Below are 16,373 nucleotides of genomic sequence, written 5' to 3'. Positions count from 1 at the left end.
TTACACATACACATGCGCCTTCACACAAAACCCTCTGACAGTCAGACGCAAGGCCGAGCATCGTGTGCCCACTCCACAGCCATGAACGCACAGGAGTCGAGGAGACCCTGTTGTCATGAGTACTCAGGCGCACACGCACACACCGTGCTGGTCCGGGAAGCACAGCCCCTCTGCACACCCGTATCCAGACCAGGAGCCCACCCCCACCCCGCCAGCCATCATTAAGCTGTTACCGGCAGCCCCTTGGCCGCCTCCACTCACCGCACACCGCCTGGAACCCCCTCCCTCCCCGCCTGGGCTGGGAGCCATGGGGGCAGGGGAGTACAGACACATGGGATGCAGGACATACACATGTGCCCACCATGTGGACGCTCATAAAATGGTTGCCCTGGTAACAGCGACTTGAAAGACCCGGTTCTTCCTTTGGGGTGGGCAGGGGGACAGGGGCGGGGTCGATGGGCGGGGCTGAGGGCGGGGTCCCCGGGATGTAGGACTCATGTCCACCTTCCACCACCGTGGGGAGACTCGGTCACGCTCCCCACTTGGAAGGAGACCCCTGCACACTCAGGGACACACACATTGACCCAAACACACACGGAGGAGGCAGCCCCTGTCACACTCAGGTCCCCAGAGCCCCGACCCTCCTCAAGGCCGGCCCCACATGATCACACCAGACACAGGTGTGACACCCTCTGACATCAACGCATGTCACCTCATACAACCCAGCACGCTGGCCACTCTCTGTCGCCAACCACAGGCTGTGTCACCCCTGGACAGGTGGTGCCAGACAGACACCCTGTCACACTGGCTGACTCACACAGCAGCGGGAACTAGTGCGCACATGCCACGCCCCCCCACCTCCGTCAAGGGAGCTGTCTGCGCCTGGCTGCCTGGGAGGCCGAGGGGATTCAGGGGTTGGTTCTATTTGCAGGAAACACGGATATTTACAATGCTTTATTTTTAAACATTGCTTGTTCCAGACTGGGCTACTGTGGGGCGGGGTGGGTGGAACCCAGCCTTGAACCTCCCACGCTAAAAGTCAGCCTGTGGCTAGGGACTGTGGTCTCTTAGTGCACAGATGGGGGGTGGAGGGTGGTGAAGCTCAGTGAAGAGCAGGGGCACTCAAAGGCATGTGACCCCTGTGACTGATTTGAGCTGGCCGGCCCCAAGCTGAGGCAGGGGCAGGACATAGCAGGGGCAGCCAGGCCCAGCCACCTGCCCATCGCCACCTCCTCTCCCATGTTTCCTGGAAAATTAGTTCTGCTCCTTCACTGACTCCTCCACAGCACATCTCCACCAGGTAGTTCCAGGTGAGGCCTCCCCTTCCCCAGCGTGCTATAAGCCCATCAGGCAGCTGTGAAACCTGAGGATCAGAGAGGTCAAGACATCAGCCAGAGGTCACACAGTAAGACAGCAGCTCAACTCTGGGGCTGGATGACTACCAAACATGTAACCACTGTCCCCCACTGCTCCTCCAACCCTGTCCCTTCTGGTCAGAGGGCCCTCTGTACCTCCCACCCCTGCCCGATGGTCACTGCTTCCCAGGGGAGTGTTCTGTTCATGGGTAGAGGCTGAGGCAGAGGGTTAGGGAGGCTGGTGGCCGTTGGCCAAGACACAGAGACTTGGCTGGTGGAGAAGTTTCCATCTTAACTCCAGGAGCTTGTCCAGGCCCTCAGGGCCATGGCTGTATTTCGTGGACCCCTCCAGGGACCAGCCCATGGAGGGTGAGGTGGCCTGGTGCCTTCTGTGTTCTCTGTCCCTCCAACCACCCCTCCAGTCAGAGCATCCTCACACACTGAGTGTTACTCCATCCCCTCCAATATGCTGGTGGCTGAGCTCGCTGTGCCTCAGTTTTCCCATTTGTGAAATGGTTCCCATGTTTCTTCAGCACAGAGTTGCTGATGCCCAGCCAAGAAGCTCCCTGAAACCAGGCTCTGGGGCTCCGGATTCATCAAAGTTATCCACACCCTGAGCTGGATGATGCTGAGGGCAGAGAGAGGCCTCAACTCCTACCGAGAATACAGCTGGACACCCAATCCTGGCTGGGGGTCAGAGCAAGGGCCCTAGGGACCAGGGAAGGAGCCAGCCGGACTGGCCAGGATGGGGACCCATGAGGCCTGTGGGCGGCAGGAAGGAGCAGGCTGATTCCAGGAGAGGATGATGGAAAAAGCAGGGCCGCCAGCTGTCCCCGCAGGGCCATTTGCAGCCCCAGGTCACAGGTCGAAGGCCCTGTCCCTGGGGTCCCAGGTCAGCAACACAGGAAAGCCATCAGGCCGGCGGGGGGGGGGGGGGGCAGAAGGCTGGGGAGACAAAGGGGGCTGGGCCTGGGGTTGAGGGACACCTGAGAGGTGGAGCCAGGGCTGAGAACCTTATGGGAGATCACAGACAACCCCCACACACACACACAAAAGTCACAAATGTGTGGACACTGAGTGTGTATCCACACACACACACACGTACAATAGATACACATGCTCACAGATTCATAAATATGCACATCAAAACACAGACACCCCCCCAAAGTCAGTCACACTCTGCAGATGCGTGTACACATTCACTAATGCGCACACACACACTCAGATGTGCACAGCAGCCCCAGATGCTAAGGCTCACAGGCGCCCCACAACACACACCTCCCAGCACCCTGGCCCTCGCCACCCGCCAGCCTGGCCCTGCCTCCTTGCGTCCTTGGCCCAGGCTGCCCTAATCCTGGTCTCGTGTCCTGAAGCCAGAAGATAAGGGGCAGCTGCAGCCCCAGATAAAGGAGGTGAAAGCCGCAAATCCGGGGCGGCCCGGTGGCAGCGGGCAAAGAGCCCGGGCCACACCTGCCCTGCACTTCCTCCCCCATCCGACCAGCCAAGAGGGACAGAGAGAGGGCAGGGGAGACGGTGGAGGGAGAGAGAGACAGAGCGGAGGCAAGGACACCATAGGGGGCTGGCAACAACAGCAGAGAAATGGAGACCGATGCAGCAAAAGACGAAGAGAGAGAGAAAGATGGAGAACCAATATATGGGGAAAAGAGCGACGCAAAGAAAGGTATGAGATAGACATACAGAGAGAAGGAAATACAGAAGGAGAAGCAAAAAAAGCTAAGCCAGAAACAGGAAGAATAAAAGGAAGGGACGGAGGCAGGGAGAGCCCCAGTGCCTGGGCCGAGTGCCAGCGGCACCTTCCCAGGCCCCGCTCCACCCCTTCCTGAGTGCCTCAGTCTCCCCACCTGCTCAGGGGCCCCAGGGCAACCAACCTCCCTCCTGCTTCCTCAGCTCAGCCAAGGTCAGACATTTGTATGACTCAGGCCCAGTTCAGTGTTGCAGGGACATTTTTTTCGGTGTCCCCACACTCTCCAGGCTGGCACCTGGGAAGTCCTCAGCTCCTTGCCACAGCCTCAGTGAGAGTGGGACACCCCACCGGGCCCAGAGGAGGTATGCCCCCAGTGCCTCAGTTTCCCTAGCTATGACAAGATACATTCACTCAACAAGTGTTCAGGGAGCCCCTACTGTGTGCCAGGTCTGGTCCATGCATGCTGACGACATAGAGGAGCCGAAGCAGACCCGACTTCCACCAGTTCTGGACTTAGTTTAATGGGGGGAAGATCCCCAATGCCTCCCTTTTCTAGAGAAGATGACGCTGAGAACAGAAGAGTGAGTGGAGTGACCAAGGGGACTGGGAGAGGGAACTGCATATTTGAAGCCTGGAAGGCAAGACCAGCTCATGGGAGTTCTGGCATTAACTTGGTACTTGAGTTCAGAGAGTGAGGAGGTGAAGAGGGATGAAGCTGGGGAAGGCAGCAGGGCTGGATTATGCAGAGAATTTGGGGCTATAGTCTAGGACTAGAGAACTAGGGAGCCATGGCAGAATTGGGAGCAGGGGAGAGTCATGGTCAGATCTGGGTCTTAGAAAGAGCTGTGGGAGGCTGGGCTCTTGGGGGTAGGTTGGGAGATTGAGGCCTGGAAGGGGAGTTGTCGGGAAAGGGGACAAGCTAGAAAGAGACTCTGGAGAGAAAGCAGATTGGACATGGGGACTGACAGGCTGTGGCGGGAGGAGAGGCTGATGCCCAGGTCTCTGGCTAGGCAATGGGGCAGCCCCTGGACCCGGAACCTCTGCAAGCCATCGATTCAGGTAGAGTTGGGATGAATGTCTGTTTCCTCCACACAAGGTCAGAGAGAAGAATAAAGGAGCTAATACATGAAAAGAGCTTAGAACAGAGCCCAATATACACTAAGTGTTCAATAATTGTGCAGCTACTGGTAAATGATTAGTACTATGCCATTAAAATAATACAATATTATAACAAAATAATAACAAGCAGTTAATAATGTGTCACTTATATTAATACCCATATCATGGTTATTAGGGATTCCCTGACAGCTCAGCTGGTAAAGAATCCACCTGCGATGCAGGAGACCCTGGTTCAATTCCTGGGTCAGGAAGATAGGGATAGGCTACCCACCCCAGTATTCCTGGGCGTCCCTAGTGGATCAGACAGTAAAGAATTCACCTGCAATGCGGGAGACCCAGGTTTGATCCCTGAGTCAGGGAGATCCCCTGAAGAAGGAAATGGCAACCCACTCCAGTATTCTTGCCTGGAGAATCCCCATGAACAGGAGTGCCTGGCAGGCTACAGTCCATGGGGTCTCAAAGAGTTGGACATGACTGAGTGATTACGCAGAGCACAGCACATTGTTATTAATTGCCAGTCCACAATCTCCCTTTCTCTCCCTACAGGAAGACTTTCTGGATTGCCTTACACAGAGAAGGCTCCTTGTCACAGGGCAAAGCCAGGAAGCCCTAAGGAGGGTCTTCTTGAAGGCTGAGGCCCAGAGAGGGGAGTTCCATTCCTGAGGTCACCCTCTGTGGGCCTCAGGTCTCCACCTGAAAAACTGTCTCCCCAGACAGATCTGGATGCCTGTGGAATGATGTCCGGGGAGACGATGGTAGAACCTCAGAGAGCAATGGGGTGGGCAACTCAGGAAGAAGTGAGTTCCTGTCCCTGGAGGTGGGTAAGTGGGACAGTCTCCCAAGGACTGCTGTGGTTTCTTCCAGAGTTCCTGATTCCAAGTTTTATTTCCAGTTTTTCCTATAGAGGGCGGCAGAGGCCAGAGATGGAAGACAAGCTGCTCCCTGCCCCCATTCCATTTTCCCCCGTTCCGTTCCTTTCAGTCGCGTCCGACTGTTTGCGACCCCGTGGACTGTGGACTGTGAGTCCGACTCTTTGCGACCCCGTGGACTGTGGACTGTAGCCTACCAGGCTTCTCCGTCCATGGGATTCTCCGAATACTGGAGTGGGTTACCATTTCCTTCTCCAGGGTATCTTCCCGACCCAGGGATCGAACCCGGGTCTCCCGCATTGGAGGCAGACGCTTTAACCTCTGAGCCACCAGGGAAGGTCCATTTCCGCCCAGGTCTTAGAAAAGCTGGTGTTGAGCGTGTTGTGGCCTCAGGCAAATCCTTTCCCTCCTCTGGCCTGTTTGTCCCTCTGTCATTCAAGGAATACTCTCTGTCTCATTTCCTTGTTCAAGGAAAGCTTTGTCAAGGTTAGCGGTAAAATCCATGGGCGGCCAAGAAATTGGTTATTGACATCCTGCACTGTGTTCACATAATTCAAGGCAAATAATAGTGATAAGGCAGAGGCACCAGAGATCAAATTGGCAACATCCGCTGGATCATGGAGAAAGCAAGAGAATTCCAGAAGAGCATCTATTTCTGCTTCATTGACTATGCCAAAGCCTTTGACTGTGTCGATCACAATAAACTGTGGAACATTCTGAAAGAGATGGGAATACCAGACCACCTGACCTGCCTCTTGAGAAACATGTATGCAGGTCAAGAAGCAACAGTCAGAACTGTACATGGAACAACAGACTGGTTCCAAATAGGAAAAGGAGTGCATCAAGGCTGTATATTGTCACCTTGCTTATTTAACTTATACGCAGAGTACATCATGAGGAACGCTGGGCTGGAAGAAACACAAGCTGGAATCAAGATTGCTGGGAGAAATATGAATAATCTCAGATATGCAGATGACACTACCCTTATGGCAGAAAGTGAAGAGGAACTCAAAAGCCTCTCGAGGAAAGTGAAAGAGGAGAGTGAAAAGGTTGGCTTGAAGCTCAACATTCAGAAAACAAAGATCATGGCATCTGGTCCCATCACTTCATGGGAAATAGACGGAAAAACAGTGGAAACAGTGTCAGACTTTATTTTTTTGGGCTCCAAAATCACTGCGGATGCTGATTGCAGCCATGAAATTAAAAGACGCTTACTCCTTGGAAGGAAAGTTATGACCAACCTTGATAGTATATTAAAAAGCAGAGACATTACTTTGCCAACCAAGGTCCGTCTAGTCAAGGCTATGGTTTTTCCCGTGGTCATGTATGGATGTTAGAGTTGGACTGTGAAGAAAGCTGATCGCCGAATAATTGATGCTTTTGAACTGTGGTGTTGGAGAAGACTCTTGAGAGTCCCTTGTACCGCAAGGAGATCCAACCAGTCCATTCTAAGGGAGATTGATCCTGGGTGTTCATTGGAGGGACTGATGCTGAAGCTGAAACTGCAATACTTTGGCCACCTCATGCGACGAGTTGACTCACTGGAAAAGACTCTGATGCTGGGAAAGGTTGGGGGCGGGAGAAGAAGGGGACAACCGAGAATGAGATGGCTGGATGGCATCACCGACACTGTGGACACGAGTTTGAGTGAGCTCCGGGAGTTGGTGATGGACAGGGAGGCCTGGCGTTCTGTGATTCATGGGGTCGCGCAGAGTCGGACACGACTGAGCGACTGAACTGAACTGAACTGAACTGAATAGTGATAAAGAAATAGCAACGTTGGATCCCTGAGTCTGGAAGATCCCCTGGATGAGGGCATGGCAAACCACTGCAGTATTCTCGCCTGGAGAATCCCATGGACAGAGGAGCCTGGTGGGCTACGGTCCATAGGGTCGCAGAGCGTTGGGCGCGACTGAAGTAGCACACAGTAGCAACAACAGTACTCTTTAATGTTTATTGACTGTTATTTACTGACTCTATAGTTTCCAAAACAGCTATTTCTATCTGCCCCATTCTTCTGATGAGGAGACTGAGGCACAAAGTTAAAGACAATGTTCCCAGTTGGTAAGTAGAAGTGCTGGGATTCCAAACTGGCAGGCTGAGTCCACAGCCCAGAGGTGCCTGTGCTGTAGCAAGCCTCTTCCAGGAACAGGGAGCTTTAGGAGAGTGCAGCAGGGGATGGTGGGGACTGTGGAAAATGGCGACTCGATTCTGCTCTCCTTGGGCTGTTTGTTCTCCCACTTCCCTGGGATAAAATCCCCAAGTCCTCCCCAAAGCCTAGAGGGCCCTGCATGACCTTCACCTCCCTGTTCTCACCTCCTCCCTCTCTCTCTCTTGCTCACGCAGATCCAACCACAGAGCTCACTGTTTGTCCAACACACCAGGCAGGGTCCTGCCTCAGGGCCTTTGTACTGGCTGTTCCCTCAACCTGGAGCACTTTTCCTTCTGATATTCCTGTCTCTCTCATTCACCTCTTGCAAAAACACTAAAATGTCCCCTCAGTGAAGAAGCTTTCCCTGACCATTCTATTAAGAACCGCAACCACCAGAAATGGCTTTCCCACTTCCTCTTCCCTGCTTCATTACCGTCCAATATACAGTATACCTTACTTATGTATTATGTTGATTGTCTTCACCACTCCTATCTAAGCTCCTAAGCATAAGGATTTTTTGGTTTGTTTTATTCACTGCTATTTCGCTGGCGTCTAGGATAGTACGTAACACATGGGCATTCAACGAGTTACTCGTTTAATGAACGCCCCAAATAAAAGTAGCAGTGTTTTAAAATTTCATCAGGAAAACAAAATATTTCTGTAAGCCGATTGTGGCCCACGGGAAGCCAGTTTGAGAGCCCCAAGAGACTCATTGAACATTTCCGTTTCCCGCTAAGGGATCAGCGGTAGAAAAGGGGCCCGAAGCCCCACCCCTCCTAGGTTCCGCCCCATTACGTCACGCGCGTACAATTACGTCACTTGGAGCGACCTGGGCATGCGCACTTCATCAGCAAGCCCAGGGAAGACACACACGCGACCCGGAAGGCCTTTCCGCGGCACTCCAAAGCGGGCGTGAGGGGGGCCGATGGCGGAGGGAGCGGCAGAAGTCTCAGCAGAGAGTGATGATGCTGGCGACCTAGGAACCGTCGAGCCGGAACGGGGAGTGGCGCCCATCAAACCTCAGTGAGTCTCTGGGTCAGGCGCGGACCGAGCAGTGCTTGCCGGGAGCTGGGGCAGCGGCCCAGCATTGGAAGCTCGCCGGCTCTTCTGTTTCGGCCTTCCATCCGCTCACAGGGTCAGCGAGCACCTGAGATCACGCACGTTGGGAACTGTCACAAGCGCTAAGGACACCACGGTGCATGCTGGGGTGGGCGGGGTCTGGGGAGGAGGCCGCAGTGCATGCTGGGGACTGTAGGCCTAGCGTATGGCGGGAATGGCGCAAGTGCAGCTCTGGCCAGCCGCCGCACTTACAGGTAGGGACTTGTGTCTGAAGCGAGTGCCGCGGGGCATGCTGGGGCTTTGCGGGGGGGGGGGGCGTTGTGTTTACTGAAAGGCATGCTGGGAAGTGTGGCGTCAGCGGACCCGTTGCAGAGCACGCTGGGACTTGTAGTTTCTTCTAGCCTAAGTTAGCCAGGGAGGTTCACATCTGATATTTGCACTTAATTCAGTTCTCCAGTCTGGGCACTGGGGACCCAGAAACAAAATAGGTCCTCCCTGCGGCCTTGAAGTGTTCCTCGGCTGGTAGCTGCCTAGTTCCAAGTAGGGAGTACCATCAACAGAGGCATGTAAACAGGGGCAAGTGTTCTCAGCCCTTTTCCCTAGCGTTCGTGAATCTGAGTTCAAGGCAGGATACTTCTTTCACAAGCCCTCCTTTCTCCTTCCTCTCTGCTGGCAGATACCTCACCACCAAGGAGCAGTTCCACGAATTCCTGGAAGCCAAAGGTCAGGAGAAGCCCAGCCAGGAATCTGAGGCTGTAGACCCTGCTGGCAATGACCTGGCTGAGCCTGAGGCCAAGCGGATCCGACTGGAGGATGGGCAGACAGAGGACGGGCAGGCAGAGGAGGCAGCTGAACCTGGGGAGCAGCTTCAGGCTCAGAAGAGGGCTCGGGGCCAGAACAAGTGCCGGCCTCACGTGAAGCCCACCCACTATGATAAGAACAAGCTCTGCCCCTCTCTGGTCCAGGTGTGCCTCACTGTCTCTGAAAATCCCAGATGCCTTGAGTGTGAGCGTGTCTGACCCACTCCCCCACCCCCCCCGTTCAGTTTTCATGACGTTATGATGTATCGTTATTGTTCCCATTTTCCAGGTGAAGAAACTGAGGCTTGGTGAGGTTTCTGACTTGTCTGAGGACACACAGCCAGGAGAGGAGGGATCTGAGTTTCAAACCTAGGCTGCCTGACTGCCTTCATCAGCGTCTCTCCGTCCTCCCTCACTGCCTCTCTGTTTCCTTGCAGGAGTCAGCTGCTAGGTGTTTCTATGGCGACCGCTGCCGCTTCCTGCATGATGTGGGCCACTACCTGGAGACCAAGCCTGCTGACCTTGGCCCCAGCTGTGTGCTCTTCGAAACCTTTGGCAGGTGCCCCTATGGTGTGACCTGCCGCTTTGCCGGGGCGCATCTGGGGCCTGAGGGCCAGAATCTGGTGAGGGAGGGATTGATCCAGGCCCCGCCCATCCGCAACGGCCTGGACAAGGCCCTGCAGCAGCAGCTGCGTAAAAGGAAGATCCACTTCAAGCGTGCAGAGCAGGCTCTGCGCCAGCTGAGCAGGGGCCCGATGCCAGGCCCCACCCATGAAGCCACTGTCCTTGAGGGCAGGGAGGCCGAGGGTGCCCCAAGGCAGGATAACTGTGACATCCAGCTGGACCCCCAGGAACCGGACACCATTGGCCCTCCCAGCGGCCCTTTAAGGACCTGCGGACCCCTTACAGATGAGGATGTAGTCAGGTTGAGGCCCCGTGAGAAGCGGCGGGTATGTGTCACGGGCCCCCTCTGAGAACACTAGCAGCATCAGGGGCAGACAGAGCTGGGCACTCTCTCCTAGCCCCAGAGGGTCCGTGCTATAACAGAGGGGGACAGTGGAAAAGGCTTCCTAGAAGGGAGGGCATTGGGACTGGGGCTTTGACAGTTGAGTAGAAGCTCTCTAGCAGAGAAAAGCATGGACAAAAGAACTTTCCTCATGGAGGTATTAGGTGACCTGTGCAGAGGCATGGAGGTGAAAAGGAGCCAGACTCACTGGGGCAGGACAAAGCCTGTGGGAAGTCTTGAGGCTTGAGAGGCCTCGAAAGTCAGATTTGTGGGTGGAAATTCAATGTCCTTTTTTCCCCTTTCAGCTGGACATCAGTGGCAAGCTGTACCTGGCCCCACTCACCACGGTAGGGCCCACAGCGGGGTGAGCAGGTGCTGGCAATGTGCTCATCACAGCAGTACCCACTGCTCCCCCTGCCCTGGGGGCTTGGGTCCATGTCTGGGGTCCTAGCCTGCCATGCCCTTATGTGTGCGTTCCACTGTTCCCAGTGTGGCAACCTGCCTTTCCGCCGGATCTGTAAGCGCTTCGGGGCGGACGTGACCTGTGGGGAGATGGCAGTGTGCACCAACCTGCTGCAGGGCCAGACATCTGAGTGGGCCCTGCTCAGACGCCACCCCTGCGAGGATATCTTTGGCGTCCAGGTTGGTGGTGCCTGAGGAAGGGAAGCAGGAGGGGCTCTTGGCTGTCACGTGTCAGAGCCAGGTGCAGGGTCAGGCTCTCCTGGATCACCTCCCAGACCCCCCGCCTCAGGTGCTGGCCACGTGCCTGCCTGACGTACCCGGAGGAGCTGCTAGCCTCAGCACGGGGCCAGGCAGGATGGCCCCTCACTCCCTGCCTGCCCACCCGGTCACAGCTTGAGGGCGCCTTTCCTGACACCATGACCAAATGTGCCGAGCTGCTGAACCGCACCATTGAGGTGGATTTCGTGGACATCAATGTCGGCTGCCCCATTGACCTCGTGTTCAAGAAGGTACCCAACATTCAGCTGAGTGGGTGAGGGTGGAGTCCCTAGGAATCTGTGGGGGCCTCTGGGCCTTGCTTTCTGCATCTGGATAAGGAAAGCAGCGGTGGGGTGGGAGCTGGCGTCAGGCCCAGCCTGGGTCCTGCCTTCCTGAGCTCCAGCCGCCTGTCTCTCCCAGGGCGGGGGCTGTGCTCTCATGAACCGCTTGGCCAAGTTCCAGCAGATCGTTCGTGGCATGAACCAGGTACTGCCCAAGATGACCGCCCACAGCCCTCACCGCCCAACCCCAGGCCTTGCTGCCGACCACTCCTGTTCCCACAGGTGCTGGACGTGCCACTGACTGTGAAGCTGCGCACGGGCGTCCAGGAGCGTGTGAATCTGGCCCACCGGCTGCTGCCCGATCTGCGGGACTGGGGGGCGGCTCTGGTCACGGTGGGTCTTGGGGCACAGCGGGCATCAGGGCCCCGAGGCACTTCCGTTTCTAACTCTCCCTCCCTCCCGTTTCCTCTCTCCTGGTCTCTGGCTCGCTCTCCATCTCTTGTCTTTGTCTGTCTATCTCTCTGTCTCTCTCTCTCTCAGTCCGTCTCTCCCGGGCTCTCTGGGTCTCTCTGTCTCTCTCTCTGATCCTCTGCTTCCCTGGCCCCTCCTTCCCTCCCCACGCGGCCGCCTCTCCTCCAGCTCCATGGCCGCTCACGGGAGCAGCGCTACACCAAGCTGGCCGACTGGCAGTACATCGAGCAGTGCGTGGCGGCAGCCCACCCCATGCCCCTTTTCGGTGGGTCCCCACAGGTCACACACCCGGCCCACCCCTCACCTGGGCCCCTCCCTGCCCCGATGGCGGGCTCCCGGGCTGGCAAGGACTCCTCATGCCCTGGCATCCCCACCCGACATGGCTCCCTGAGACCCCGGCTTCTGTCCCTCAGGGAATGGAGACGTCTTGTCCTACGAGGATGCCAACCGAGCCCTGCAGACTGGTGTCGCAGGGGTCATGATCGCACGGTGCGTGTGCCTTGGGGCTGCAGCTGTGGCCTTAGTGTCAGAGCTTGGAACTCTCAGACTTTTTTTTAATTTGGCTGTGTTGGGTCTTAGCTGCAGCGTGTGGGACCTTTGATCTTTATTATGGGATGTGGGGTTTTTAGTTGGGGCATGTGGGGTGTAGTTCCCTGACTAGGGATGAAACCCAGATCCCCTGCATTGGGAGCATGGAGTCTTAGCCACTGGACCACTAGTGAAGTCCCAGAATTCTCTGGCTTTGAGAGTCGTGTGAGCGTGTGGCTGGGAGGCTGGGGACCATGGTTTTGGGGGCCGGGGTTTCCCTACCAGCCCACTGACTGCTGCCCGCTGCCCGCCCCCAGTGGTGCCCTGCTCAAGCCATGGCTGTTCACGGAGATCAAGGAGCAGAGGCACTGGGACATCTCGTCATCCGAGCGCCTGGACATCCTGCGGGACTTCACACACTACGGACTGGAGCACTGGGGCTCGGACACGCAGGGTGTGGAGAAGACGCGCCGCTTCCTCCTCGAGTGGCTCTCCTTCCTGTGCAGGTGGGATGGGGCAGCGGGGCAGTGGGGCGGGCCAGGTGCAGTGTTGTGGGGAGCCCCAGCCCAACCCCTTTCCCGCCACCCCCGCCCACAGGTACGTGCCCGTGGGCCTGCTGGAGCGGCTCCCGCAGCGGATCAATGAGCGGCCACCCTACTACCTAGGCCGCGACTACCTGGAAACACTGATGGCCAGCCAGAAGGCAGCCGACTGGATTCGCATCAGGTGCCCGGGAACTGAGGCCCTGAGGGGCAGGGGAATGGAGGACCTGGTGGGTCTGGGGTGAGCTGGATTGGGGGCCGCCCTGTGCCAGGCCTGACCCTGGCTGCCTGCCTCCCTCCCCACAGTGAGATGCTGCTGGGACCCGTCCCGCCCAACTTCGTCTTCCTGCCCAAGCACAAGGCCAATGCCTACAAGTAGCCACAGGGGTGGGAGGGGCATCTTGAGTACCCAGAGGGCCCCCTAAAGCGTGAGAAGACAATAAATTCTATTCTTCTAAGACCCAGGCCTTTCTGTGACCCTGAGGCTGCCCTTGGCCCCCGGCCATCCCCACCCCCACATCCCCCTCATCCCCACTCATTCACCAGCCCTGTGCTGGCCACTGCTGGTGCCAAAAAGGCCTTGACAACAAAGAAGCCATCAGAGCCCATGAGATGGGGCCTCAGCCTACCCAAGTGTGGATCAGGGTGGGCTGCCTGGAGGAAGGGGCCTTAAAGCTGACTGGCAAGCCATGCTGGCAGAGGCGGAAGGCAGCAGACCGCACCCAAGGTCCACCATGCCCTCTGTGATGCCTGTCTCTGGCTCCCTTGGTTTCCTGGTCCACCCTGCCCACTCCCTACTCCGCCATTACCCGGAACCCCGACCAGTGGGCGGGCCGCAGCCTGGAACCCGCTGCCCAGAGTAACGGGACAAACAGAACTCCACAGGACTCTGAGCCTGTTCTTTGGGTGGGCCACCTGTGCTCCCCTCCTGCTGCCCTCCTGGCCCACCTGGGTCAGGCCCCCGCCTCCCTATGCAGCACCCCAAACCCTTCTACACACCCACAGCTCCCCAAGAAGGCTTCAGTCCCCAGGGTGTGGATGCCACTGATGGGCTGGGCAGCCAGCCCATTCCCGCCTGCACAGAGCCTCTGTCCGCTGTGGGTATGAGTCGGTGGGGGGGAGTGCGGCCATGGGGGCAGGGACTGGGGCTCTGTCCGCCAGCCTCAGGACCCCACCCACCTGCCTGCCTTTGTCCACAGGTTCCTCCAACCTGTACCACCCCCCAACCCCGGAGAAGGAGGTGTTCCCAACCCCTCCAGCAGGTACCAGCCTCCCTCCAACCCTTGAGGACTGGGGAGTGGGCGGGGCCATCTCATCCCCACCCCTAACCCTAGATGGCTTCCCACTCCAAAGCAAGGCCAGTGTCCCCCATTCCCTCAATGAGGCCCTGACAGTAAGACAGCCCTATGACTCTTGTCCCCCAGTCAGGTTCCCCAAAGCCAGGTCTGTGTCTCTAGCGCCCCCCCCCCCATGAGCCCTCAGAACACGTCCTGGGTCCCGAGACTGGTAGATAAACCCCCAGAGGCAAAGCCTATGTCCTCGTCCCCCAAATGGACCCCAGGGTTGGTCCGTGTCCTGTGTCCCCCTAACGTGCCCCCCAGGCAGGTCCCAGGACCGCCCCTCTGAGGGCCACCCTCCTGGCCACAGGTTTCCAGATGGCACCCTGCGGGTGCTTCTTTGACCCCCGCATCTACCGAATCGAGTGGGCCGCCACTGACTTCGGCCAGTCGTCCCTGTACAAGTTGGTGGCCGTGGGCGATGGGGGGCCAGCTGGGGTCCCCGCCTCACCAGGCACTTACCTCCTGGAGCCCCAGCACTACCTCAAGGCCCCGGTGCCGCCCCCACCGCCCCCACCATACCCCCACTACCAGCCACTGCCCCCTGGGGGCCCCCAGTACCTCCTGCCGTACTTCCCGCCTGAGGGGCTGGGGCCAGAGACCATGGGCTTCATGGGGGACGGGGGGCCGCCCACCTTCGTGGAGCTGCCCCTGCCCTTGATCAAGGAGGGCCTGGCGCCCCCACCACCCCCCAAGGAGAGCAAGCTGCCCCAGCTGCTTGTCACGCTGCCCACCGAGGCCACACTGCCCCCGAGCACCTACAGCCACCTCAAGGGCCGCCTGAGCCAACTGCATGGGCCCGGGGAGACCTTGACCTTCCCAGCCAAGGAGCCACCCCCCGGCCCCCTGTACCCATCGGTCCCTGCCGAACCCAAGGCAGCCGATGCCGAGGTGGCCCCATTGGGGGTGGATGAGGCCAGGACCCCCGAGGTGGCCCGGGCCTTTGCGCTGCCCGAGAAGGTGCTGCTGGAGGATGCGATGAAGCTCTTCGACTGCCTGCCGGGCAGTGTCGAGCCCGAAGGGGCCCCATGCAAGCCCCTGGGGCCTGGGCCAGCACTGCCCGACAGCGGGGGCGGCGGCGACGACTCCTCTGGTGATATCCGCTCGCTGCACCTGCCGGACGAGCTGCTGTCCTTCGACTACAGTGTGCCTGAGATCCTGGACGCTGTCTCCAACGTGGACTACTTCTTCAACTTTAAGGCACTGGACGACGAGCCGCTGCCCTGCCCAGGGCCCCCAGCCGCCAGCACTGCAGCCTCTGCCCCCAGGGCCGAGCCCCCTGGCAAGAGGAAGGCAGGCAGTTCCACCACCAAGAAGGGGCGGCAGGGCAGCAAGGGCAAGCAGGCCACGGGCCCCACGGGCGCTGCCTCCTCAGGGCCCCAGCAGGACCTGGGAGCCACCCCCCATTAAAGCGGATTTGACCTCTCAGTGCTGTGTCCGCCCAGTGGCATCAGGGCCGTCCCCACACCCTCCCTGTTGTACAGTGGGCCTCAGACCACAGGGTGAGGCCCTGCAGGACCCTGAGGGTGCTGGACTTACAGAGTGGGGGAGCCCTAGATGCGGATTTGGGATTCTAAATCCAGCCACAGAGAATCCAAGTCAGCCGGCACTTTGGAGAGGTGGGAACCGCCTGACTCCTACACTGCAAGAATTTCACTTCTGTGTTTGACTGGGAAAGTCAGGGCTGCCCAGAGATGAGCAGGGACTGGCCTGGTGACACACAGCAAATGTGGGAGTTGGGGAGTGGCCTGCATATCCCCGACCATCCCTCTGAAGCACTACTGGTGGGAGGGGGAGAGGCCTGCGGGCTGGGCTCAGCCTCCACCCACCTGGCAGGGTGGGTGGTGTCGCCAATGGGGAAGGGGTGGGGAGGTGGGCCCCCACCCATGTTCATGCAGAGAGCTGGGGTGTGGAGGTAGGTGCTGGTTGGAGGTGGAGGCACCTGAGGTCTGAGGGTGGGGTCTGGGCAGGGATGCGGGAGATGGTGCCCGCCTGGTACACGGTTGGCCGAAAACAGGCCCACATGTGATGGGGCATGCAGAATGCACCTGCAGCCTAGGTGAAGCCTGAGGCCCGGGTGGGCGTGCCTGTCCCAAGATGGCAGGGGGCTGCATCCCCTCACTGGAACTGGCCGCGTGTGGCAGGCACGGGGAGCCTGGGATTTCCCTCCTGCCTGGGCTCCTCCTGCTGCATCCACATGGCTCCCACCCCTGTGGGGCCCAGGCCAGGCTGTCTTCAGCCCTTCCCACTGGAGAGCCTGCAGCAGCTGCTGTCCATACCCTCCCCTGAAATACTCAAGGTGACCCTGAAGGGGGTGACGTACAAGGAGGTAAGGAGAGTTGGGGGGCTTCCCTGGTGGCTCAGGGGTAAAGAATCTACCTGTCAATGCAGAAAACAAGTGTTTGCCCCTGGGTCAGCAAGATCCCCTA

The 16,373-nt window shown here is 58.2% G+C and overlaps 2 protein-coding genes across 2 annotated transcripts; both read left to right on the top strand.

Annotated features, from left to right (window-relative positions):
• The first annotated feature begins 8,054 nt into the window (after positions 1–8,054).
• On the top strand, positions 8,055–13,067 carry DUS3L (dihydrouridine synthase 3 like). Its single transcript, XM_055430612.2, has 13 exons — positions 8,055–8,223; positions 8,936–9,224; positions 9,497–10,009; positions 10,371–10,412; positions 10,555–10,707; positions 10,920–11,036; positions 11,206–11,271; positions 11,349–11,459; positions 11,706–11,802; positions 11,951–12,026; positions 12,383–12,571; positions 12,663–12,791; positions 12,914–13,067. Exons 1-13 carry the CDS (start codon positions 8,126–8,128, stop codon positions 12,984–12,986), a joined length of 1,953 nt encoding a protein of 650 aa, XP_055286587.2. The 5' UTR covers positions 8,055–8,125; the 3' UTR covers positions 12,987–13,067.
• Positions 13,068–13,198: 131 nt separating this feature from the next.
• On the top strand, positions 13,199–15,362 carry PRR22 (proline rich 22). The gene is made up of 3 exons (XM_055430615.2): positions 13,199–13,708; positions 13,807–13,869; positions 14,255–15,362. Exons 1-3 carry the CDS (start codon positions 13,579–13,581, stop codon positions 15,352–15,354), a joined length of 1,293 nt encoding a protein of 430 aa, XP_055286590.2. The 5' UTR covers positions 13,199–13,578; the 3' UTR covers positions 15,355–15,362.
• Positions 15,363–16,373: the final 1,011 nt, after the last annotated feature.

This window comes from Moschus berezovskii, chromosome 8, assembly GCF_049115385.1.
Source record: "Moschus berezovskii isolate FMDL1 chromosome 8, NW_MosBer_1.0, whole genome shotgun sequence".
NCBI classification, from domain to species: Eukaryota; Metazoa; Chordata; class Mammalia; order Artiodactyla; family Moschidae; genus Moschus; species Moschus berezovskii.
Note: the sequence above shows the minus strand (reverse complement) of the source record. Positions and strands in the feature narration are given on the sequence as shown.